General features: G+C 31.4%; 1 protein-coding gene and 1 long non-coding RNA gene across 2 annotated transcripts; one reads left to right on the plus strand and one right to left on the minus strand.

The window, feature by feature from the left end:
• LOC143048875 (uncharacterized) lies at window positions 1–26,154 on the minus strand. Its single transcript, XM_076222744.1, has 4 exons — window positions 26,013–26,154; window positions 22,847–23,189; window positions 4,092–5,269; window positions 1–6 (listed from the first exon to the last, which is right to left on the minus strand). The coding sequence occupies exons 2-4, from the start codon at window positions 23,175–23,177 to the stop codon at window positions 1–3; spliced, it is 1,515 nt and encodes a 504-aa protein (XP_076078859.1). The 5' UTR covers window positions 23,178–23,189; window positions 26,013–26,154.
• LOC143049904 (uncharacterized) lies at window positions 12,991–15,342 on the plus strand. Its single transcript, XR_012970355.1, has 2 exons — window positions 12,991–13,108; window positions 14,775–15,342. It is a non-coding gene; the product is annotated as an uncharacterized LOC143049904 (long non-coding RNA).
• Window positions 26,155–27,558: the final 1,404 nt, after the last annotated feature.

Consider the following 27,558-nt stretch of genomic DNA (forward strand, 5'->3'; position numbering starts at 1 on the left):
TCATAACTGACCAATTGTTAAATGGAAATAGCATAATCATTGTAAAATATTTTGTGGTATATTTTTCTTGTTTTGTGGCGATTTTTTTTCTGTGAGGTCTAGGAGAAGAGTTTCGAGGCCTTTATGTTCTATGCAAATATTAACATTTTCGTTTCCTGGAGATTTAATCTAGCGCCCATCAATTTTAAAGAATATCCGACAAATATGAAATAAAAAAATAGAATAAAAAGGAAATGTAGTATGATTGCCAATGAAACAACTATCCGTGAGATATAACTTGACGTCGAAGCTACCAATTATAAGTCACCAAAATAAATAGCACATAGAGAGCATAAAAATTCCCGTAAATGAAATAATATGTAAAAGAATTCAAAAGAGAGAACGAACGGCATGATTTTTGAACAACACAAACAATTAAAACAATATTGTATACGTTTCTTAATGTGTATATGAACAAAAAAATATTAAAAAACAATGTTTTTACTACTGTTAACAAATATTTACTTTACTGTATATTTTCGAAAGACGCCCGTTGATTACCTCATTTACATTAAAATGTACGTGTACTGTTTTTATACTTCAAATTCTAAAATTAACACGGACGATTTCGAAACCTTGTTACTTTTTATTATATAAAAAAAGAAGTTCATGTCTAGGTTGACTTATAAGCTATTTTAGGTTTATTTTTTAAACATTTAAAGCAAGATATTGTTTTAAATATGTCTTAAGCACATTCTTGTATTATAAAAGAAATGTACTTGATATTATAGATACCTATAGTCCAGTTAGACTAAGATTTAACCTCAAACCAATTGAAACAGAAAATGTTTTAGTTCTTATCTATAGCATTATGTCCTTAACATACACAGAAAAATGTCCCATAAAATCTAACTTGAGGAACACTCAAAATTAGTATTTTTAATTTCCTATGGAAATTAGCATTGAAAGGGGAGATAACTCTTACTAATATTAGTCTTATTGGTCAGTTTCTGGTTGTTTTTCTTGAAATTTATGTAAAGTATGATATTTGATGGGGTTATAAGTTTATATTTGACTAAATTATATAATCGTATGCTCATGAAATGTACAAAATCAAATACTATGGGTAGGTTTTTTTTCCGTGCATTTTTAATTTTAGAAATTGCAAATTGAAGCTTTGTAACTATTTTGAAAAAATAATGTGACAAGTTGGTATTGTTTATATCTGTATATTATATTTTTTAAGCAACTTACTCATCTAAGGAAACTTAAAACCACAAAAAAAAGGAATTCATGCTTAATTATTTTTTATTAAATTTGAGATTCTGTGTCTTGACATGTTGAAAAATAAATAAATGGTCAACTAATGAATTGCAAAATCTTGATTATACCTTTAAAAAGTATATGAAAACACCTTTGGAGTTGTTTGTTATACTCTAAAGACCGCTAAAAACCAAGAATCAATACCTTATGATGAATAGAAGCGATACAGCTATATAGTGTATCAATTTTTTTTTTTTATATTTCTGCCTTTTTTGCAAGAGTTTTCTCCCTTTTGAATGCAAATCTTCTTAGTAATTTTAAATGGTGATTTTCGTAGTCTTCCTCAAGTTTGATTTTATGGGACTTGTTTCAATGTATATTTGGGGTACATGTATAATGCTCAAGATTAAAACTTAAAAATCTTCTGTTGCAATTACTTTCGGATTAGGGTTTAATTTATGCTAGATTTACTGGACTACTTTTACTTCAATCTTTTATCCCCTCGAGTATACGTATTACACTTAAGAACATAAAGCTTACACGTATGAGTCAAGCAGTCAGCACTATTGTCTTGATGACAATTATCATTGATGTGGTCAAAACTGTACTTAAATTGTATACATAACTTTTAATAGTTCTAATACAAAGAAATAGACCACTTTCGAGTTCATCCGTCACCGGAAAAAACTCGTCAATTATACGCGCCTTTATCACCGTCATCTGTGCGTTTAGGGGCGTCGTCACTTCCTTACAATGTTGAGCGAGTGGTTGGAAAATTATAATTCTATATTGTACGAATTATTCGGCAAATTGAATTCTGAAAATAGACAATCAACACTGCTGTCATTAGGGAATTGTCAGTAAGTACCTACAGAGCAACCATTATTTCTAGTTTATCCTGCACAAAAACGATCACTTAGACGCTTGATGAACGTAAATAGTGCAGGGATACAGGCGAGCCCCTCTATCTGGTAAATGACGTCATAAAGGCGTGCATAATTGACGAGTTTTTGCCGGTGACGGATGAACTCGAAAGTGGTCTATTCTATCCAAGCATATTACATTAGCCGCAGTGCGCAACATCTTTTGGCATTTAAGTTCCTAAAGTAATCTTTGTTTTTAGGGTTTTTTTTTCAATTAAAATTTTTGCTTTGGAACGTTACTTTATTAAAGTCTTTTGTGGACAGAACTTGAATGTTGCGAAACAAATATAAAAACTGATATTTAGGATAAATTTATCTATTTAAATTATAACTATAGACATCGTCAACAAACCTGTTAGTTAAATTATGCAGAAAACCTGCATTTCTCTGTTATGATTTGAACATATTACACCAACTGTATTGAAACCATATAAATATAATTTTAAATGTTTTTATGAAATATCAAATGTTACACTTGTTACGACATTTTCAAAACGATGAAGCTTACCATAAAATAACTTTACATTTTGTTAAGATTCCTTATTTAAGCTAATCTAATTATCGCAATAATATCAAAAACACTGATAGAATGTATCTGTATAACATATTATATCATAACTTGATTAAATGAACAGGAAGCGTATATGTCGACACACATTATTAGTATTCCATTTGATAATAACAATCACATAATGCCCTTTATTTTCTAAACATATTACTTACTCTAACTTGTTTAAATAATGATTATATATATATAATCATCAATAGTGAATATTGCAACGGATACTTCACTGGTGGTTACGTGCACCGAGAACTGTCATTATTTTCGTTTTAATAATAAATGCTTTAATAAAATTAACGGTACCAATTTTCTTGCACCAGATGCGCATTTCGACAATACATGTCTCTTCAGTGATGCTCGAGGTCAAAATATTTGAAATCCAAAGCTTATATAAAAGATTGTCTTACTGCATTTGTAGGTCTGTAGTAGTGTCATATTGCAATAGGTGTCATAGATGTAGAATGCAGACATTTTCAATGTATACACGCACATACATGATCTTAATTAACTGATAGCAATTGACAAACTCCGATTACTGGTGGACCTGACAATTATACTAAATCTGTTAAAAGTTTTGATATCCTCGCTTCTGAGATAGCACATGTAATATCTTCACATTGTAAAGCTTCATCATAACATTGATAGGCTGCATTGATATTACCGGATATCTCATAGCAAACTCCTAGTGTTGTTAATGAATTATAAAAGATATTTATATTCACGAAATGTATTTCTTTCACTGTGCAGTTCAAATCACGTAAAGCATGTTGTCTGTTTAATATATTTCCTATATGATGATAGCAGAGGAATCTTAGACAGTGAGACAAAACAATAGGATGCATATTTATGTTTATATCTTTCACCTCCTGCTTCAGTTCCTGTGGTATAAGTGATGAGTGTTTTAAATACATAACATGGTTGACAACTCCCATTCTCATCCTGTCCTGAAGTGTCATTGTGGAATGTACATGATTTCTGTAATAATTGATTTGTTGATGATGATACTTTTGACAGCTTATTGTTATCATAACAGGTAAATATTTTGAAAGAACATAATCCGTAAGTCTTAGTGTAACATTGAACTGTCCAGTGACATAATAAAACGAGGCATATAACAACCAGCCTGAGACAGCATCTGCTTTAATACCGTCTTGTAAATGTCTGTGATAACGTTTGTGTATGTTGTACCTTTCAGTTGTTATCGTTGGTGATGGTAGTAGTTGCGCTGCACATTGACTTATTTTGGAATGATGCCATTTACATACATCAACAATAAATGTACACGACTTTGACTTAAGTAAATGTTCAATAAATTCAAGTGATTTTAAACAGCTGGAAATGTTATACAGAGAACCATAACTTACAAAACATATCCTGTAAAATAGTAAGTCAAGTTTAAAAATTGAAGGTTCAAGCTGCGTACCTAATAAACGATGATGTTCATGTTCGTATTGAAATAAACTATTTATCAATCCATGAATTCCGTCACACTTTATTTTATTCAACACAATAATTAGTATTTTATTATTATCTGCATTGATTTTTCCTCGGAACATATTATGCTCAGGAATAAAATAGTTTGGACAATAACATTTATTTACCCATAAAATCATTTTACTAAGACATAGACAAAAACAAGAATATAATTTAGATGAGTGAAATGTGTCAATATCAACTTCTTCTGAGACCCAGAATAGTGCTGTCTTCAGAAAGTAAGAACACAACAAACCTTCGGCATCTTTGTTTGCGTTAACAATATGTTTTAATGTTAATTTAAGGAGACAGTAGCATAACAGTTGAGTGAAGTTAAACGAATGTACAAGTTGTTTTTCTGCCACAGAGAAAGATAATCTCCATAATATATTACAATCTGGCAAAGTGCTTGGTCCAATAGGTACTAACAAACATCCATAATTTTTTATCTTATCAATTACGGAATTAGGCGGCCATTGCAATCGGTGACGCGATGCCCAGGGTAACGCATTGTAAGGTAGGTATTTACTTCGTAGACAGAATGCATAATCCACCTGTTGATTGTTATCTGATAAGCAGGGGCCGTGAGATGAGAGCTTGAAATAGGGGATTTTACTATTTATATTATCAACAAATGAGTTGACTGACAAACATAAACCTTGTCTTGTACTTTCAAAGCATTTGGGTTGTATATATAAAGATTCCCCTTCCCCTCCTGCTATTAATCGGAGTCTAGTAAAACCAGGATGATCATTATCATTCTCCATAACCAGTGTTGTCCGTTGTATTGAATGTTTGATATTCCTTACATCCAGTATTACGTCTACGTTTTTGATTACGTACATTATATCCAAATCACTACCTGGTAAATATATCCCTTCTGCTAAACTTCCACTCGATATATCTGTTATATTTGTACTCATGTTTATCATATTTTCATTATTTATCATATCTTTTGTGATAAATAATTGTTGCCTTTTACGGATCTTTACTTCAGTACCAGCTGTTTTCACTAAGTGCTCGTATAAGTATACGTCCTTCAAATCTTTTCCCGTCAAGGACACGTCATCTATAAAACACATTTTTATTCAATTATTTATCTTAAAATTGTCATGGTATTTACATATATATATTTGTGTTCACTGCTGATTATTTCAAACGAACTTTTATATTACTCCATCAATAGAGAGTTAAATGTAGACATAGTCGGTATCTAGTATCGTGAATATTTTATCACCGATAATTACTTTTCTTGAATCGAAAAGAGATAAATAAAGGTAATAATGTAAAACTTGAGGAGTAGAAGGAACTGCATTTATGCCGTTCATTGTTGTCGATAGCGAGAAAATCTTAAGATATGCAACAAAGCATTGCTTTATATCGCATTCTTTATATCTATCATGTCTAGTTCAAAATAATATACGAGGTTTATGTAATGATTTATTTGCCTTTGTAATCTTTTAATGTTTTTTTATTAGTTCTGCCTCATATTAAAAAATCAAATACATGAAGTTAAAGTTGATAATTTGTGTTCATAGGATTAGCAACTTTCTCTGAATTAAACTCAATTAAACGTAACACATATTTTGTCCATACCAAAAGTTCCACACTTTAATGATATTATGTTGATGGTTTTTTGTCTAAGGAACCAAATACATGTTTAAAAACTATATAAAAACTTAATATGACCAAACTTAAGGTATTTGTATTTGTATTCCCCCAGTTTGTACGCTCAAACTCTTCATAGCACAAGCACTCTTACCTTAGATTTATGCAGTTGTAAATATATGGCAAACACAGACCTACTTAAGAAGACAGGAATGTATGTTTGAACGTTATATTACACAGATCTTTCCTACCATCAAATGGTAATTTACGCTATAATTGTCTTGATTTGGAATATAATTTTGCACATTTCTTTTTAAAATCATTCCGAAAATGAAACATACTTTAGAAAAGAAAAGGTAATCGATATACAGGATTATCTCATTCACAACATATGTGTTGATTACGGAGACCGGTTGTCGGTATTCATATCGGAACCAACTGTGCCAGTTTTCTGGACGATATCTTAATATGTTTATACTCTTTTAAGACATGTTTTTTCCATTACCAATCCAAACCTGTCTGACTGGGTCTCCTTGATATATTTCCCTGAACTAAAGATTAAAGAAATCACATAGATAGCTACCTTTGCCTCATTTGTTTACATATATCATAAATCGACAACCGCGTGAATTTGAGCACCTGTATATTTTATAAATGAAACCATTTCAATTTTAAAATTGTAACGTATCCTTAACTTAGAACCAATAAACCCAATTTCACCCCAGTCTGGAATATATATATTTATCAACTTCTACAATGTTCAAGAGTTGCCATCTGGTACCTACACTTTGTAAATCGATGTTTTATGAAACGGGCATGGCGTATTAAATTATAATATTGGTACCATTGATAACTCTTAACACCACTAGGTCGATGTCACTGCTGGTGGACGTTTCGTATTCGGGGTATCACCTGCCCAATAGTCAGCACTTTGGTCTTGACATGTACAAATGTATATCAATTATCATGATTAAATGGTGATTTTAAGATGTTTCCTGTTTACTAAACTTTAAATTTTTCGAAAAACTAGGGAATTTTACTGTGTTATTTTTAATTTGTTAACCGTTACAATTATATTTTTCTTATACTTACTTACTTGAGAAATTGTAATTACTATTTACAAGATTTACTAACTATGATAATTGCTGTTGATGTTGATGTCAATGACAATTATCAAATTCACAGTCTACAACCTTTTTTTATAGGTGGCGTTTTTGTTTGGTTTATGTGTTTTTTCCTTGAATTTTCAATCGGTTGATTTTTTTGTCTTTGATGTATGATTATACAGAGTTGGCTGCTCTGTCCCAATTATTGACATATTAACATATCGACCGTATGTAAGTGTACGTGTGTAATAATAGAGTGCCAGCCAACAAACATTATCGATGTAGGTTAACGGATAACACACGGCTGTATTTGACATCTTTGAACAAACTGATAACAAACGGATAAAAATGAAATATTGATGACGTCGTTGACTACAGTGGTCACAATAGTCTTAAATTTGGGTCAAAGGTCAACGCTAAAATTTCAAGGAAAACAACAATCGTGACGACAACTGGTCGCTTTTACAAATATGCATGTAGAGCAAAACAAAACAAAAATGAATATAACTAAAGTTTCTATATTTAGGACTTATTTTATATTTATGTTGCCAAATACAGTTCGAGATTGACATTTGTACTTATAAGGGGCATATTTAGAAATTCCTTTCACCTGTTTGATAAAGTCACCTTGACTTATTAAAATTTCAAAATTCTGAATATTTTCATAACATTCGATAGAGGTGATCTCTCGAGCTATTATTTAGTTATTTACATTCACACGTTCTCTATCCAAAACGTAATCCTTCTATCTTTTGATGAAAGGTGGTCGTAATGTGTTTTTTTAACACAATCCAGTTTTCCTTTGGCAAGTGTTGAAGCACATATAATTGTAATTAGTTCCAAAACCTGTGTAATATTAACGTGTAATGGATTAAATGAGCAGGTACGAGTATAATTGTACTCTACATAGATAAAAAAAGACTGCATCAAAGATATGAAAACAAAAAATACAATACGAAACAAGTTAATAACTCCATCTTACAAAACTAGTTTAGCATACATTGGTCTACAAATGACCTGATGAATACCCACAAAAAAAGGATTGTAATAACATCAATCTTAAATATAGATCTGGGATTACGCTATCAGCATCTGAGCTTACATATACGAGTACGCAAGTACGCGAGTTAACATTTATCAGAGTTTTATCAGATTGAAATAATATAAAATAATTGCATAAACTTGCAGTAGCTGTATCGTTGCATTGTCTTATGTTAATTTAAAAGCTAACCCACCAGGATTTTTGTAGAATGCTAATTTCAGTTGTTCTGTTTACAATCACATTCGAGACCAGTCTCAGATGGGAGGTATACTGGATACATTTTTTGTACATAATGAAAGTGGGACGGCAATATATATATTCATTGTGATTGTCATATAAATATTTTCCTTGACTTCATGGTCATTGTTAAGTGACTTCTCGAATACTGTACATGTATAAGTTTTTTTTTCGTTATGCAAATTTCTCACCTGTGAGTTTGAATGCCCTATCGCAACTCTTTTATCGTAAGTTCAATGATAGCTATATTTGGGTATTAATAAATAGTAGCCGTGAAAATAAACCCGTCCTAGATACCAAGACTAAATTAAATATATACGTCAGACGCGCGTTTCGTCTACAATAGACTCATCAGTGACGCTAGAATAAAAAAAAGTTAGAAAGGCATAATAAAGTACGAAGTTGAAGAGCATTGACGACCAAAATTCCTAAAATATTTGCCAAATACAGGTAAGTCTATCTATGCCTGAAAAAGAAAAGCCTTAGTATTTCAAAAAATTTAAAAAATTGTAAACAGTATTTTTTTTAATATAACCATATCAATGACAATTCATGTTTTGTCACAAAAAGTGCTGACTACTGGGCTTGTGATACATGTCGGTCAACATGTCGGTCATACGTGGTTAACCTGATATCGACATAATTTCATTGATAATGTGAACCAGGATACGTCTAAGTGACCAAGTCCTTATCTTTTTTACTCGACTTTCTTAATTTGCCTGAACAATTTAAAATAAATTCTAAACATAGTATGAATTTGTCTAATAAGGTTCGTGATTTTTCTTGACAAGTGCCTTGACAGTGTGCACATGGTTTAAAAATTTCTCTACACTTCCTGTATCATCTGATAAGAGTCTAGATTAGTCACGACCAATTCATGACTGTCCTTATTTTGTCTCGATCTGTCTTAACATATTCTTGACATTCTTAATAATGTCTGAATATATCTTAACATATTCGTGATTATCTTAAAAATGTCTCAACAGTATACATTTCGCCTAAAATGTGAACTTACTATTTCTGGAGTAGATAATAATTTTGTTTTAATCTTCGGGAATTATCCAATTGCTTTGTATGTTAAAATAATTAACTGCAAAATTTCGATGACGAATATCCATTTTAATTCAATTTTTTATTGATCATCAAAATGATGATTTTCATTTTCATCTATCAACAAACTTTTTAAATTGTAGTGGTATGGTCAGTCAACTGATAAGTTGTTTAGCTGATAACAGGTAACGCAGTAATTTCTATTTAAAAGTTGCGTGTACTCTGGGGTGTGGAATACCTTAATTGTATAGGGTACATCCTGTCTATGCATGATACTTAATACATATTCCAACAGATGACATTACACAAATGTTTCTTTTGTTAAATGAATGATTTGTATATAATCATGATTTGCTACTTATATAAACCACATTTTGGTACAATAATCATTTACTCTATCAACATTGAGTACTATGAATGTTGAATGAAATATGTCTACAGTCTGATTGATTTTAATCATTTAATTTTTCAGGAATCAACATTTGTAATTATTTAAAAAACATTTGTACAAATATTTATATACCCAAAGATAAATTATTGTACATGCCCAAGTTTTATTTTTGTTTTAAGAAGTGTAGTATTTCATACACTTTGTCGTACTAAGATAAAATTAGATTAAGTTATATCATGAATTTTGGTCATGATTTGTAGATCTCAGAACTGTCGAGTAAATTTTAAGACACAATATATTTTTTTTATAATATTTAGAGATATACTGAGAAAAATAAAGAATGTCGAGAATATGTCGAGAAATTTCAAGACAATATTTAAATGTGAAGAATTTGTCAAAATATTTTAAGACCATATTCAGAATGTCGAGAATACGTCGAGTAAATTTCATGCAAATTTAATATAAATGAGAATTTGCCAAGAAAAATTAAAACACAAGTCATAATTTTAGAGAATGTAGAGTGAAAACTTATGCAAATTAATACAAAAACTGGTCTTTTCAGACTTTTAAACTTTTGTAGTTATCTGAACTTACTTCATTTGCATGGGACATTGAAACTGTTAATTGCAGGTAATACCTGTAAATTAATATCAGAAGATGCGGAAATAATCCGTGTTGGCAAGTGTTTGGTCTTCAACAATGAAACAATTCATATCGTATTGTTGGCTATGAAAGGTCCGGATAAACAAACATTGAAACAATTTATTTGTGAAAAATAACGGTATAATGTATAACAAAAGATTTGGCTCAAACAAATTAACAGACTTGAAACAACCATAACCACTCAAATACCGGTTCGATCCAGGTTTGAAACAGACATATACAGCGGTATACTACTATTGCCTTTATATACAGGATTTATTCATAGATTGATCGTTGATAGCTTTACGCCACTTCATCAATCAAAGGCTACATCGCGTAGAGACTGTATGTACATCTTATCCTTTATCCTTTTTTGAAAGAATTTCGACATCGTTCGGTCAGTTAGTAAAAAAATTCTGTACACAGTAATCTTAGTTAACTTATTACGGTAATAATTGTTATGATCGTACATTTCTAAGGCAGACTTTGATTTTATAACTCCCTTCCCCAAGTTTACAGGTAACGACCGTTAGAATTCGAGAGGAGGATTCTGAAAGTAAATAATTTGGCTTGGTGTGAACTGAAAATCACCGACTTTTCCAAAGACCGGATGAAAATAAATACTTTGTAACGTAAAATGAATGATATTTCAGGATATATATGAGTAACAAAGTAAAATAAATGTTTGCTCATGAAAGTCGTAGAATAAGAATAAAATGTGTAGCAACAAACGAAGTAAAATGTCCTGCTGATATCTTGACATGCACAGATAGGTCCTTGGTTTTATAAATTTGCTCGAACAAGCATATACATGTAGCTTTTGAATTATTGTAGTTGTTTCTGCTGTTTTATTTATCATAGAAATATCGATGCTACATTTTAGTTGTCTTTTACAACGAGGGGGTATTTTGGTAACACACAAATCATGCAAATCAGAACATAGTCTTGATGTGCTTTATTTCGGATGTGACACGAAATTTACCGATTTGGTTGTTATACTACAATTATAACAGAATATATATTCAATAAACATTTGAAAGTCTTGAAAAACAGACAATGTAATATATACGTGTTTCTCGTTTCTCGTTTATATAGATTAGACCGTTGGTTTTCCCGTTTGAATGGTTTTACACTAGTAATTTTGGGGCCCTTGATAGCTTGTTGTTCGGTGTGAGCCTAGGCTCCGTGTTGAAGGCCGTACTTTAACCTATAATGGTTTACTTTTTAAATTGTTATTTGGATGGAGAGTTGTCTCATTGGCACTCACACGACATCTTCCTATATCTAACTATTCATATTATTGTTTCGAAGATAATAATAATTTACTACGTTATCTAGCTATTCAAAACAAATTACTCAACCACACACTAAGCGAAACTGAGAAATGTAACGAGTGTCCACTGTCCTTGCTAATGACCTAAAAATGTAAGCAAAACAATGATTATTTCACGGGATAGTCCGTTCTTTATCAATGCCAAAATGTTTCCACAATTTGCGTTTCTATTAGCTTATTTCTTCAGTTTATTTAAACGACTTTTATCTCACACATGAAAGTTGGCACACACACGCACTGCGTCTTATCGCTAAATCAGATCAAACAATTGCATGAAGATACACGTAATAATTCTACTGTTGCTGAACATGTGGTAAATTTAGAGCAACATTTTAGTCTTACTTTAGTGCTGAAATAATTATATCAACATCATTTAAAAAAAAATCCGATTTTGTTATATCATATATATTTAGTTGATAAACTATATTCTATTTAAGAAATAATTCACAGGGGCTTGAATATCGCTCAGGGTAAAATATTTGTCATAAAGGGCAAATTAGTGGTAAAATACAGATATATTCAAGCCCCGATGTTATAGTTCGATTCTAATACGGCAATTCTTTGAGATCGAAGTGCTCTAGGTGGAGGCAAATATTTGCCGTTCCCATAAATTAACGCACTTGTATTTTGGCGTAAAAGAACGCAGTTAAGGTGGCTCACCCCAATAAGGACCCCCGGTAGAATTTTTTTATTTTCACATATTTTGTAGATCTTTTTATGCTGAATCCAAAAATGCAAAGAAAAAAGGGGGTCACCAGGCTCGTTTTCCCCTCAAATTGAAGCGAAATGTGCGATTTTGACCCTATTTCCAAACATGCCCACCCTTTCAACAATACCGGTTACATCAAATTCAAAGACTTTTAAAACAAAGTCAGTATGATTTTTATGTGAAAAAACATTAGAATTTGAAATGTAAACCTTTGCCTTGGTTGTTTTTGACTTAAAAATCCTTTTATTTTCAGATTAATGTCTAAATTTTGCATTTTCTAATTTCAGTTTAAGGCAAAAAATATTGGTTTAATCGATTTTTCGTAAAATTTCCCCGGTAGATTTTTTTTAAAAACAGATATGTCAAAGCTATGAACTTTTCGAACATTTTAAGGTAAAATAAAATGGGGGTCACCAGGCTTTTAAAAAAGTTACGAGCTTTTGTTTAACCCCTCTACCCCATAAGGTCTGATTTCAATGGACTCCATTAATTACTTAATTGTGAATTCTTTATTGATGGCTTTAATAAAATAATGTTTGTAATTATATCAATGAACGATCACTGAATATAAATGTGGTTATCGTATTACTGTTTGTTATCAAAAAGCGAAATTTTGATTATTTTGGTGAAATACGGTAATTTTGTCTGGCGCGAGTTGCTTCCCTCTAATTTGGCGCCATTATCGGACCAGAGGAATTTCAAGGTCGCCATTGCCGAGCAGCATACTACATTGATGAATACGACCATGTACATGCATAACAGACATTGTGGCGAATATACAACGATGAAGGTAGAGTTATTACATAAGAAAACATAGATTTCGATATATTAGGCAGCCAAATGTTATCAGTATAACGAAAAATACAAACTTGGGGGTTGTCTCAAAATACTCGCTACTGTTGAAAATCACTGCGGCTGAAACCTTGCACCGGCTCAATTTCTGTTCCATGTTTAATGTTATAGATCGTTATAGCTGGTATCTTATTTATGTGTTTATTTTACCCTTTACAGACAAGTTGTAAACATGTCTGGACAGTTTTGAAAAATATCCGTGTGCAAACGGCCGAAGAGGAAGGGATGACATCTACTATGAAGCACAACAACTGTCATTATTACGCTACCGTTAGTGTCAATGAATTAGTCTTTTTTAATCATCATTTGTAATATCTAATTTCGTAGCCAATTCAGGGTCATATGTATGTGGGGTACCCCATAACTTCCCTCGGAACAGTTTCTACTCCTTATAGGCTTAGCCCTAACTATATTTCCCTTCCCTTTCTACCCTAAAATCCCCCCCTTTTTTTTTACTTCAATACTTCCATCTCCTTGCTCCAAGACAAAATAAAAATGACAAAATATATTTCCAAGATACCCCTTTTCTCTGATCCCTCATTCCCCTGTCTCCTTACCCTTGTCCACCCCTCAATTAAGGTCCTCAAGGGGTTTGATTGATTTGTTTATTTTCTTGAGAATATGAAATAATTGGCCTAATTTGTAAATGATAAACCCTACACCTTATTGAAGGATTCGTCTTGATCAATCACAATTTGTTTACCATTAACCCCCCCCCCCCCCCTAATTCTGTTAGGTATACAAAAATGTCAAACAGTCTTAAGGTCTAGTAATAGAAGTATCAAGGTTAAACATGTACAGAGTGTGGCCATAAGTATTTGTCACTTGAGATTTTTAGCTGTTCATGTATATTGTATATAAAACTAGATTTTTTTTTTTAAATATTTTGGATTGATTTTTAGCATCCTGGTACCAATAGAAGCAGTATTATCACAGGTTTATTTTTTGGCTATATTTTTTTATGTCTCATTTTCATTATTTTCTGTTCAGAAATTCGATATATATATTCAACCAAATTAAATTATAAAAAAATATTTTATGTGTTCTCAAGGGAAAACAAAAACACATGAAAACGAACCTATTATCAAATAAACACATAATTATTTATACCATTCTACTTCTTTTAAGGTTACCCTTGCATTGTCAGTCTTATCAAACTTGCATGTACCTCCCAAATTTGGATTCTGTTCTCCAACTTCAGTTTACCTCTACCAATGTTATGAAACTAATACACAATTAATGCATATATATATGATACTACAAACAAACAAACATGAAGTTTGAATTTTTGGTGGGGTCGCTTTTACTGTTCTAGAGATATGCCCCTTTACAAAATTAAAAAAATGCTGAATTTTTGTTCCTTTCTTTAACACAAGTTTGCTTCATCCAAATGTTCTGAAACTTGTATGCAATGCTTACTACAACAACACTCAGATCAAGTACAAATTTGGGTGGTGTCACTCTTGTCATTCTTTATATGCAAGCGGTTGCTCATCTGTGTCCCATGGACACATTACCTATTATGAACTAGTCTACATCTATATGCTTTTGAATGTCAATTATTGTTGATTTTCTGACAGAATTACTCTGATATTTAATTTCAGGCTGCAAGTACATTTGTACATGTACATTGCAAATGGAAGGAGTGATCTTGGAATGTTCAACTTTACTTGGAAACTATTGGCAAAGTTCTGACTGAATTTCATGAGAAGCCAGTATCATATTCTAGTCTTGCAACCGGAAACTATGCGTAAAGTGCTGAAACTTAAGAACAACATTCTACATGTATATATGCAATATGTGTTGCCACAATCCACTTAAGGAGCTAAGATCAACTAAAAATTGGAACTACATGTATATGCTTTAGTGCTGTCAAAATCCTTTAAAAAAATCCAATCAAAAGGACCTACTTCACCTATATATATTGCTACCTGACCCAATGATGAATACAGATCATATATATGAGTCTTATAAAAAAAAAACAGTGAAGGAGAATAAAAATAATGAAAATATAGAGCTGATCAGCAAAGGATTGTATATGTACATGATGTATAAATGGCAACAATTCTTACATGTATACTAGTACATTGAAATTAATTATATTAATAAATTTTTTGTAAATTTGGTCTCATAGATATTAGAGGAATAAAATCAATCACATTTCAAAAATTTGATTTAGTTGAGGCTTTTTTTTACGCCCGTTTTCGGGACATATTAAGGTATAGTACCATTGACTGTCCGTCGTCGACATGTCTGACATATACTCAAAAATAATAAATACTAAAAGGTACATGTAGTAGATAAACTATTGCGTGCAATAATTTACAATTCTGTCTGGCAATCCTCTTTTAATATGCTATATTGTGAAATAAATAGGTCATCTTCATGTATATTTGGTGTATGAAAAGATTATTAAATGTATTATAACAAATTAAAATATCAAATAAGAGGATGTGATATGATTGTAAATGAGACACAAGCTAAGAGACCAAATAACACAGAAATAACTATACATGTTGGTCACCATATGTTCTTCAACAATGAGTAAAACCTGTTCTGCATAGTTGGTTTTAAAGGCTTCGAAATGACAAATGAACAATTTAAAACATTTCAAATGAGAAAACTAATGGGTGATTTATGTAAAAAATAATGAATGAAAAACAAATATGTCTGTCTTGCAGGGTTTATCTGAACTTAACCTCATTTTCATGGACTTGTCTGTTTATTGAATTCTAAATATGTTTCAAAATATTTGGTTGATGGGATGATTGTTACAGAGTCCGACATAGGGTGCAGGCTCATTGGTTGATTATATTGTGAATAACTGAAGCCGGACCCGCTTTGGCAGTCAGTCTCCACATTGCCACTGGAGAAATAAAATAACTAAGAAAAAAAATGGTATAAGAAAAAAAAATTGAATCACGATAATTTTCTGTTGATATGCACATCTACATAGTATGTCCTTATTATCTAAAAAGTTTCGTGAAATTCTGTTGTGTGGTTTCAGAGGAGTTGCAATGACAAACTGTTGCAGTAGTATATTGAAGCAAATAAGTTCAAAGGGGCCTTACTCCTAGAAAAAAAAATGTGTACATCAAAATAGTATGTCCTTATCTAAAAAGGTTTCATAAAATTCTATTGTGCGGTGTGAGAAGAGTTGCAAGGACAAACATGCAGTAGTATATTGAAGCAAATAAGTTCAAAGGGGCATAACTCGTAGAACAAATTTGACTCGTAATTTCCTGTCGATATGCACATCTGCATAGTATGTCCTTATTATCTAAAAAGGTTTCATGAAATTTTGTTGGTCGGTTTGAGAGGAGTTGTGATTACAAGAAACAGGACAGATAGACTGGCTGATGGACGGACGGACGGACGGGTCAAAAACGTTATACCCTGCGCAACTTCGTTGCATAGGGTATAAAAATAGGAAGATGGGGTATCATTGTTTATGAGGCAACTCTTCACCAGAGACCAAATTAACAGAGAAGATAACAATTATGTTCCCGGACGAACTTCAACAATTACTATAAACTGATATACCACATAGTCAAACAAATGAAAGTCCCAGAAATTACGTTTTTTTATATGATTGCACATAATGAAAATTTAATTTTCATACTGAATGATCACTGGCAAATGTTTCAAGCATAATACGGATGAGAACATGCAGATAAGTATCAATTATGAAAGTTATGCAAAGTAAGAGGAGCTAGATATATGGACTGCCATAAGAAAATGAATTGACAATTATGATTGGTGCATGTATAGGCAAAATTCCCGCTTTTTACCCTACGAGGCTTCGTATGTATATATCCAGCTGTTTGAACACCCTGTATAATCAAGGGATCATCTGTCAGATTAGTCATATTTCTATGTTAACCACACGATATGAAAATAAGCAGATGTGGTATGATTGCCAATGAAACAACTATCCACAAAATTCAATATTATAAATAAAAAAAAACATCTCCTTTTATCATCACGCATAGATCGATGATTAGTTATGCATTTCTTTGCCACGGTAAGATCAAATCAGTGTTCACAAACAAAATTGTCATTCAAATTTTTTGCCGCAATGACATCACTCAACTATATTTTTTTTAATCAAGAACTTTCCTTATTAGCTTACCTTTTAAAAAAGCATGTCAAAAATTAAGATAGAAGTTTGCCAACATCCCCGGCTAATATAGCGTTCCTGTGTACTGGGCGTAGTTTTTAAATTACAATCCAAACTTTCCCTGAACCTATAGTAGTATTGTTTGAGACTGCCCGGCACGCTGCGGGTATATGTCCTAGCAAAATCCCGACATGGTGAAACATGGTTCTCCGCAAAGCATGCAGTATTGAGAAATTATATCATAGACCGATATATATAAGGTCGGAATACTAGGCCAGTCCCGGTTACTTTTGACAGTGGTGGATCCAAGGGGAGGGTTCCGGGGATTGGAACTCCCCCTTTTTGGACGATAGAATGGGGAAATATAGTTGGAACACCCTCTTTTTGTCCTGGGCTGGAAACCCCCTTTTAACATAGCTGGATCCACCCCGATTGATCAATTTTCATCTTCATGAAAAGGCGGAAAACAGCAAATTATTGAAGTGTCGTTTTATTTCTGCAGGAAAACAAATAATCATTTTAGTGAAATAAGTTGCTGGATCCATTAGTCTATTTTAATAACATTCAGTGCTCTGATTCAATTATTTTAGTTTTAATGCTGATATTTCTTTTTTTTTTAATATGAACTCGGTTGACATATTGATAGATACAACAGAAAATTGCAAATCAACAAAATAACAATTCAGCAAAATAAGTAATAGAAGAAAAGTATCATAAAAATAGAAAACATTGGCCCCGAGATCTTAGATTATAGGACTTAGTCTAGTGTTCCGGAAATCATGGAATTGTGATACGAGAAAAAAATTCAAATGATTTTCGTGCAGGAAAACAAATCTTTAAATTAAAATGTTAGGTGTGCCTGTCAAGTATGACGTCTGTTAGAAAATTGGCATGTTCAAATTTGTTTTTGGGAAAATAAAAAATATTCTATAATTATCAAAAATTATGCTGTCGCATACTCGGGAATAAACTCCAAAAAATACTTTGAAATAAAGATATTTCAAGTTTTAAATAGATTTATGACAGAAACAAACTGTTATAAAACGCCAAACGGAGTATAGCTTGAAAATAAACCCGTCCGATGCTTTCAAAGCATACTATACGGGCAGAGACATATATACACATATATGTCTCTGATACGGGTCACAAGTCAGTGGCGGATCCAGACCTTTTCCTAAAAAGGGGGGGGGGGGGCGCTCTAGTCATGCTTCAATGATTCCCTATATAATCAAATTTTTCCCACGAAAGGGGGGCCCAAGAGGCGACCGTGTAAGATGAGAATGCGTTTTGGGCTTTGCGAAGCGGCACCAAATACCGTCGACGTCATACATGTGACTTTGTCAGTATTTGTATATTCTTTTTTTTTTTTTTTAATGTTATATTCATGTATATTTCTGTCCTTTTTAACTTTTATGCGAAAAATGAAGAAAGCACTCTGAATTTCTGATCGAACATATTTCCTGTTTTGAAGAACGTTTTGTATCTTTTCGACATTTGTTTACATCGTCAAGGGTGCTTTCATACACGCCCGCGTTCCAAGGTCGTCAAAGCTATTTTTGAGAAGACCCCTAAAAGCGACCGTTCCCAAGGCAGTCGTCGTAAGAAACATGCGTTAAAATATGCGCACTGTTAAAGGGCCGAGCCACCTTAACAGAATAATTGACATGCTCAAACTATATACAATAACAGGTTTAAATAGATTTGGATGAATTTTATTGATAATTTATATATATATATATATTTTATGTATTAAACAAGCATATGCCATTGGAGTATGCTCGGAACATATACTCATATTTTACCACGGGTGTGTACCCAATGCGTTAGAAGGACGCCATGGTAGAATAACTGTTTTCACCACGAAAAAATAGCGTAAGTATTGAATTGTTTTGTGTTAAAGATATCCATTCCAATACGGGATTTAATGGGTATCCTGTAAAAACACAAAAATTCAAAAATTGCGACCATGAGAACTTTCGACTACAATCATGACTTTAAAAAATTAATGATTTTCCTATAATTTACCAACAAAAATAACCATGTGTTACTAGTAGACTAAAACTCGTTAAAGGGACGTTTTTCTCGACGATGAACACCTTACTATAACACTTTGATTGATTTTGGAACCTTCAAATAAGAAATAAAGATAGTAGGTATGTACTTGTGTCTGCTTTGTACTTTTTAAATCTCAACTTTATTGTCAAATCGATATTTTTAAACTTAAAATACATTAATAGATATATTAATATTTATTTTGATTAGGACGAATTTTATCAAATGAAGCGTATCTTATATCTATTTGGGTTGATAAATCCATTTTGTCAATATGACAGAACAATGAACAACTGTCATCCAATTGTGATGCATCTTCAGCTATTGAATCAGGTCCAACTCGCCAACTTTGTCGGGAATTACTAGTACACACTAAAAAAAATACTTAGTATTTTTTCTTTACTCATTTTGAGTAATTATATTAGTTACATATTTGCTTACAATTACTTACTTTTACTTAGTTTTACTATAAATGTTCTGAAGGAATTACTTGACATTACTTAATTTATTTTTTTACTTGATTTAAGTTATCCAAATAGTTTTAAGTAAAAATTGATAACTTGAATTTAGTAAAACTATTTCAAAAATTACTTAGTAATTTATTTTTACTTAAATGCAGTAAATGATTTACTAAAATTAGTTCTGATTACTTGAAAAAAAAATCTCAATACTAGGTAGGATTAGATAAATTACTAAACATGATTACTATATAACTTACTCTATATATATACAACCTTTACAACTTCTATTAGATAAAATAATAAATGCTTCCTATGAAGTTTGACTCCATAATTTAAAAATTTCAACAATATGTAGGTTTAAGTCTGAAAATTGCATAATTTTGGATAACAATTTTCTTTAAACAGGCAATTATTCCAACTTGGACATATTTTTAATTATATGGAATTTACATAATTTCCTGTGCTTGAAAATTTTCATAACTTTCATGTATATTCTGTAATCTAATGTTCAGTGTAGCGCCCAACACTTTCTTTTTCAAAGTAGATAACACATTTTCAATAGAATGTACTGTGCTGCGCACAACGTTATCTATACAAAATACATTGTATGGAAAGTATTATGCAATGCTTAAAAATAATAATGCAGAAGAAACATGGAATTTTCAGCACAAGAAATCATGCAAATTACATAATTAAAATTAATTCCAAATTGATAAAATAGCCTGTTTTTAGATAATACTTTGAAATGCTTAAAACATTGGATCGGAATTGCTTAGTATAAGAATTACTAGTCATTACTTAACCTGTTTTCATTTCAAAATATCCTCAAATTATTATGATCTATTTTTAATATAATTTTATAAATAAATGTAAAATTAACATGACTTAGTTTTACTAAAAATAAAAATTAGCTATTTATAATAAATGAAAAAATTGTATAATATTTCCTGTATTTTTAATAAGTAGTTTTTGATTTGAGACTGAAAATAAATTCGGCCAATCAGAATTAAGGTTTCATTTGACTTTGGTGAGCTATCTTTGAAAATGGGCTGGAGCTCATTCAGTTTTGAATTTGAACAAAAGTTTACAGAGTTTATTGAAATACTTACACGAGTTACACACACGAAAGGAAAGGAGAACCTTACAAAAAGGACACTTTGTTGGTTTTCATGTTTCTGGCTACACTTTGTGTACTTATTCAATTAAATGAAAATATAGCACAAAGAGTTGCTGCGGAAGTTGTCCATGTTAACTTACAACAAACAAGAGAAATGGATAAAGTATATGATTATTATTTAAAAAGGTATGTTACTATTTCCAATTACATGCATTTATAATAAAACAGTGTAGAAATTTTATTTCAATCTATAAAAATATTATAAATAAGTGCCTATAAATTGCAGCACATGACAAACAAATCTATGGGAGTGTAGATTAATCAGTACAGAGATTATTTACTCTTAAATTGTTCTTCAATAAATATTTCATTGATTAGATTTTGTTTTCTCGATCTCGTGTACTTTATGCAGATTACTTTAAATAAGAATAACTTGAATTATTATTTTGAAATACTAAGATTTTTATTAAGAATTACTTTATATTATGACAAAGAATTACTTAAAATTATTTACTACGAATTACTTAAAATTATTACTAAAGACTACTTACAATTATTACTTAGGATTACTAAAAGTTATTACAGAGGATTACTATAAATTATTACTAATGATTACTTGAAATGATTACTTGTAATTACTTATTATTTTACTGAGTATTACTTAAGATTTTTACTAAGGATTACTTGGAATTGCTTGGATTATTACTGTGAATTACTTGACGTTTTACTGTTAATGACCTACAATTACTTATTACATTACTAGTATTTACTTGTAATTAATACTTGAAATTACTAAAAATATTACTTAGAATTACTTATGTTGATTATCTTGTTTACTGAATTGGATTACTTAGAATTACTGAAAAAGTAAATTACTTGTATATACTTGAAATTACTTAACATCACCAATAATTACTATCAATGATCAATAATTTTGACAAATTCAATTACTTGAATCAAGTAATTGAATTACTTTTTTTTGATAATTCCAAGTAATTTTTTTTTTAGAGTGTAGAAAGTCAGATATACGAAAGTTGTGTTTCACTTTATTATAACCGTTTGATTTTTTGTCAGTTTTTGATGGACATCCCCTTTTTTGAATTTACCTTGAAGTTATATAAGTCGTGATACTTATCCCCATCAATCAAAAAACAATATCAAGCTTTCGATTCAAGTGATAAATCATATCGCATTGTGGCCTACCACTAGTTTTTCTATCAGTTAATTGTCACTCTGTTGACAATGGCATTTGTTATCAAACGTTTGATTTTGTGTTCATCTCGTGAAGAAAAACATCTTACGGATAATTTCGAATGTGCATGCTCAGATAAACAAGAGTGCACACACTGAAATGTCTCGCCTTTTTTTCTAATCATTGCTATTATGTTGATAGTTCTACGTATAAAGCTTTATTACAACTGTCACAGAAGTTTAACATTAACCAAGATAACTTAACAAAGACCAATGAACCAATGAACCATGAGAATGAGGAAAAGGTCAGATGAACCATGCCAGGCAGACATATACAGTTATAAATGCTTCCATACAACAAATATAGTTGACCTACATTTGTATTACTTATAGTTTGAAAAAAATAGACCAAACCACAAAAATTCAACACTTTGCAATGAACCGTGAAATTGAGGTCATGGTCAAACAAAACCTGCGGGACTAACAAATAAATCATAATATATTTCCATACACCAAATATAGTTGACTTTTGGCATATAATATTAGATAAAATGACCAAAACTTAAAAACTTAATTTTGACCACTGAACTATGAAAATGAGGCCAAGGTCATTTTTTTCAATTTTAAACTAAGTAAATCATTATTTCGTTTCAAGATATTCTTAATTTGTAAAATATCAACATTAATTTTACGTTGCAATTTTCTATGTATTTTTCATTATGAATATGTAATTACCTTTATTGTTATCTGTACTGTCCTGTAAGTATTCCATATATTCATCCGAAGTTTTGTCCGGATATCTCAGATTTATTATATATTGTTCTCGTGATTTCCGTCTGTCTAAACAAGCTTTATATACTCGTTCGAACTGACTGATTGTTAGTCCGAAAACGTCATTTGAGATTGCGATTCCTACGTCTTCAGACTGGTAAAGTGATGGTGTGTATCTGCGCCTTCCTGGATAAGGAAAACGTTTGACGCAGTATTTTTCCCAGTAAGTTATTTTCCTCAATCCTCGTACATTTTGCTCGTCATCCTTTCTATCATATTTTGAGTTCCGATTCATGTTGGCTGTGAACTATAAATTGAATATATTGTGCAATATTACTTAAATAATGCAAACAACGTGTATATACAATATATTTTAAAAAATATAAGGCCACACAAATTAGAGCAATAGTTCTTCGGACATTTGCTTAAAAAAAAATATGGGGCGAGAGAGCGAATTTTTGTTGTTTTAAAAAAATTCTTAAAAATGACAGGCGAGTGGTCTGCAAAAGGAGCGAGCGATATCTTTTTTTTTCATCAAACAGAATAAGAAGGAAAAACACTGATGTTTTGATGCATAAAGCTTGTTATCCCATTTGAATACTTTATTCTGACTCTCAGCAAACAACTGTAGACTCTTTCAACTTGCAGAATCAAATATTTGAAACAAATCTGAAATGGCAATACCAATGACCTTCACAAATGTAAAGAGCATGCAAAACACATGACAATTATTGAATTGATACTTTCAGTTTCTAACTTTTTGATGAATAGCCTTTTTGACAATGTTTAAGGTTAAATTCCAAAAAAAAAATGTAATGGGGTGTGGGGGCGGGGGGGGGGATGGGGGTGGGTGAGGGAAGGAAAGCACTTTTTATTTGACCCCACCATGCATACATTTTAAATTGGATATTTCATTTAAATGTTCAAAGGCAGCAATCTTTCTTAAATACCACCCATCAAATTTAAATACGGGTGCCTTCCTCACTCCATACAATTAATTCTGGAAAGTCCCTTTACAAAACATGTGATTTTCTCATGGTTGAAGAATTTTTGGTTGCCTATAATTGCTAACAATTACTTCTTTTGAATTTTGGTGGATAGTTGTCTTATTGGCAAATAACCACATCTCCTTATTGTTATACTAAGAGCTGTGCTTAGAAACTAAAAGACAAACAGCAGGATATGTGTTCTCATCAAAACTAGCTACTACTGTGAATTGTTAGATGCACTCTGGGTGATTTAACACATTTTTAATATGGGCTAGAATTTATTTTGATAGTAGGATTTTGACATATTTCATAGTAAATAGCAGTCTTTTATATGGATGTAGTCTATAAACCTCAAACTTCAGACTTTTTTAAGTTTATTCTGCACAATTTTCCCTGATTCTCAAGTTTCTGCAGGCCACCCACACTCTATAGTACTAGCCAGGCCAATGAGGTCACACACCAGTTTCTCTTGGCCTATCAATATCTCCTTGCCCTATTCTCACGATTTTGTTTTAGGTTTTTTAGGAAGTTTTATTGTCTTTTTCATTAACACATTTTTTCAGGGGGACCTGTGGGTAATTCATTTAAACTATTGTTTGGATCGGAGGGTGCTCTATCTATTTTGAAATTAACAAATTTACAGTTTAGCTATCCCAACACAGAAATATCCATGTCAGTGCCAACATTTAAAGGTACAGTTCGAAATCACTCTGTCGTCAGACGGCTCTTTTGCCAGACAAGCCCCAGTCCCAGCTTTTGTGAAAACAGTAGCCGTTGTACGTCAGAGTAATCTCGGACTATGAAAGGTGATGTCAACGGCTGTTAAACGAATTTGTATGTGTTTGATATCGAAATATTGACAGACTTTACACTTTTGACTTCATAAAAGATATGTAAATGATGACGAACAACGGTTAGCTGTTTGTTCAATGATTACCTGTACTCGGCAGTGAGTCGAACAAGTAAAATCACAAAAATACTAAACTCAGAGGAAAATCAAAGTCCATAATCACATTGCAAAATCAAATAACAAAACGCATTAAAAACGAATGGAAAAGAACTGTCATATTGTCATATGAAACCACAACAACTGATGGCTTGACACGTGAGTTTCAACCCAGCTTTGATTACAGGGGAAAAACGCGTCAGTGAGAGAAAAAAAATCAAGGCAAGACTCATTTCGGAGCGGCGTCCAGACCAAAAAAAATACGGAAGCGGTAGTTTTTTTTGTTGACAACTTTGATTTCGAAAAAAACAGGAGCGGAAAAATCCAAAGAACTATATATCAAATTGATGTGGGCTAAGAAAAGTAACATATCGACGACAGATCCAGTGATTGGATCACCAATAAAGGCGATACACTGCTGAACAAACATATCATATTTATAATTATTTTAAATATCAGCCCTGGATCTTAGTATATACGCTGTCTGAGACCTACATTACTCGTATATCATGGAATAATTCTGTCCTAATGGGTATTTGTTAAACATTGACAATGCATCATGTGTATTCATCATGTTCATTACATGTGTATTATTTCTGAATATTTTGAGAAAATCCATTTACACATGTTAAATGCAGCTTTTCGTTTTGACAATTGTTTCCCATTAAGATCATTTTTTTCCAATACAGGTTTTAGAGTTCATGTTTTTTTTCTTATTATGTGTGTCAATGGGTTTGTTTTTAACAACACAAATATTCAAAAACCCAACCTGATATGTTCCGCATTGGAGTTCATAATTTGTTGTGAAAATAATTTAACGAGTATTTTATAAATTTTTATAACATTATGAAAACAACAAAACATTACATGTTAATATTTCAAGTGTTAATTGTGTAATTTTGTATTAACGAGGTATTATTGTCAGATTTATGTCGTTAATTTTCCATGTGAGCCTCTGAAATTCCTTAGTGCTCTGTTAAGGTATGACTACATCACATCGTAACAGGTGTTGTGATGACATTTTTGTGATTTCTTTTGTGGATGTAAACGTTGTATATTCCCAGGCAGATTCCTGAATAACACTGTTATATCTGTTTTGTTATCCATTCACTCGACACATATGTATTTATTATGTGTGTATATCTTTGTATTTATTAACATACCAGCACTAAATCTTACATGAATAAAAACTTACCCTTGCTACAAATGGTATTTGTTTATAAAAGGGACGCTTGCATCCAATTCAACAGGATTTTCCACTTTTAATATCACAATCAACCACTCCCTATATGCACATGAATAAATACTGTTTTCTCAGTGTTGTTAACCGATTACATAAATCAACATTTTGGTAACCCGTTATATTATTGATTAATTTTAAAGATGTGTTTACTATATAAATTATCTACATTGCCGCATGAATATTTTATGAATAAAAGTTAACCCTAGCTACAAATATATACTATATAAAATGGACGCTCACAAACAATCCAACAGGAATTTCCACTTTCGATATCAAAATAAACTAAGTCACGATATCATTTATTTATAACTTCGATGTAATTTAAAATGTTTGAATATATTCAATAGGTAAACGTCTTTATTTAGATGTTTTATCATAACATCAACATACTTTACGTATATGAGAGACTTTGACACAAACTTTAACAGACATATTATACTAGGCTTTTAGATAGAGAATATTATACAATTACTGTCTTTTGATGAGGTAAATATGCGGTTTTATTGACTTATGAAAAAATATATTCACTGAGGCCGACGGTCGAAGTGAATATCAGTTTTCAAAAGTCAATTTAACCTCTTACCGAAACAAAAGACAGTAATTGTTTTATACCATATTCCGAGAGAAGAAAATGTATTTGATGACAAACATATACCAAAACAAATTTTAACGTTGCATGTAAAAGCGCGTGACGTTTAGCGCGGTGAAAAACACTTTCTCAGGTGAATATGCTTTTTTATTCAAAATCCAATTCATATAGAGAAACCTACTAAAATAAAACCAATATGGATTAATAACATATATCTTCAAATAAAATCGTTTAGAAAAAAAATGTGAATGAAGAATGCAAATAATCAAAAATATATCATGCTCGAAAAATATCTCAGTGCACTCGTTCATTATAATTCTGACTGATATTTAAAAAGAAGTTAAATATATGCAGTTGTTGATTTCAAACACATCAAAACAACGGACAACGGACATGCAAAGGGTAAAATGAAATGACGGAAAGACCAAAAACAGTATGAACATAATAACATAGGAACCTTTATGGTTTAAGAAGACTGATGTGACAACACATATTGTTATTTCAATCTGTGTACGTTTTTTATGTAAATTGTTTAAATATATTACTCGTATTCACCTTTCGTTATCTACTTTTTTTTTCTAAATAGCCTGTTATCAATACCAAACAGTCTGTCATACTACATGGGTCTTGAAGTAGTAAGAGTTCTTTATAAATTGTGTGTAATCATCCTAGTCGTAATGGTGACGCATTATTTTGTTTTCACTTCCGTATAACTTTCTTAATTGAATTGTTTAAATAATTAATATTCTGCTATTTTAGGATTGGAGGGAATGTACTTAAAATGTTCTGTATTCGCTATTTATAGGCATTAGTTTACATAAAGAGTGTGTAACAACTCTGTCAAGATAAGAAAAAATACCGGAAACTCAATCTTTATGTTGATAAACCCCCTTCGATAATACAAAGCTA

The sequence above is a fragment of the Mytilus galloprovincialis genome, chromosome 10 (assembly GCF_965363235.1).
Source record: "Mytilus galloprovincialis chromosome 10, xbMytGall1.hap1.1, whole genome shotgun sequence".
NCBI lineage: Eukaryota > Metazoa > Mollusca > Bivalvia > Mytilida > Mytilidae > Mytilus > Mytilus galloprovincialis.

Excerpts from the sequence above, each read along its gene's own strand:
- LOC143048875 (XM_076222744.1), bottom strand. The coding sequence starts at position 23,177 with ATGAATCGGAACTCAAAATATGATAGAAAGGATGACGAGCAAAATGTA. Across the intron at positions 5,270-22,846 it reads CAGTACAGATAACAATAAAG|ATGACGTGTCCTTGACGGGA; the intron begins GTAATTACATAT and ends TGTGTTTTATAG.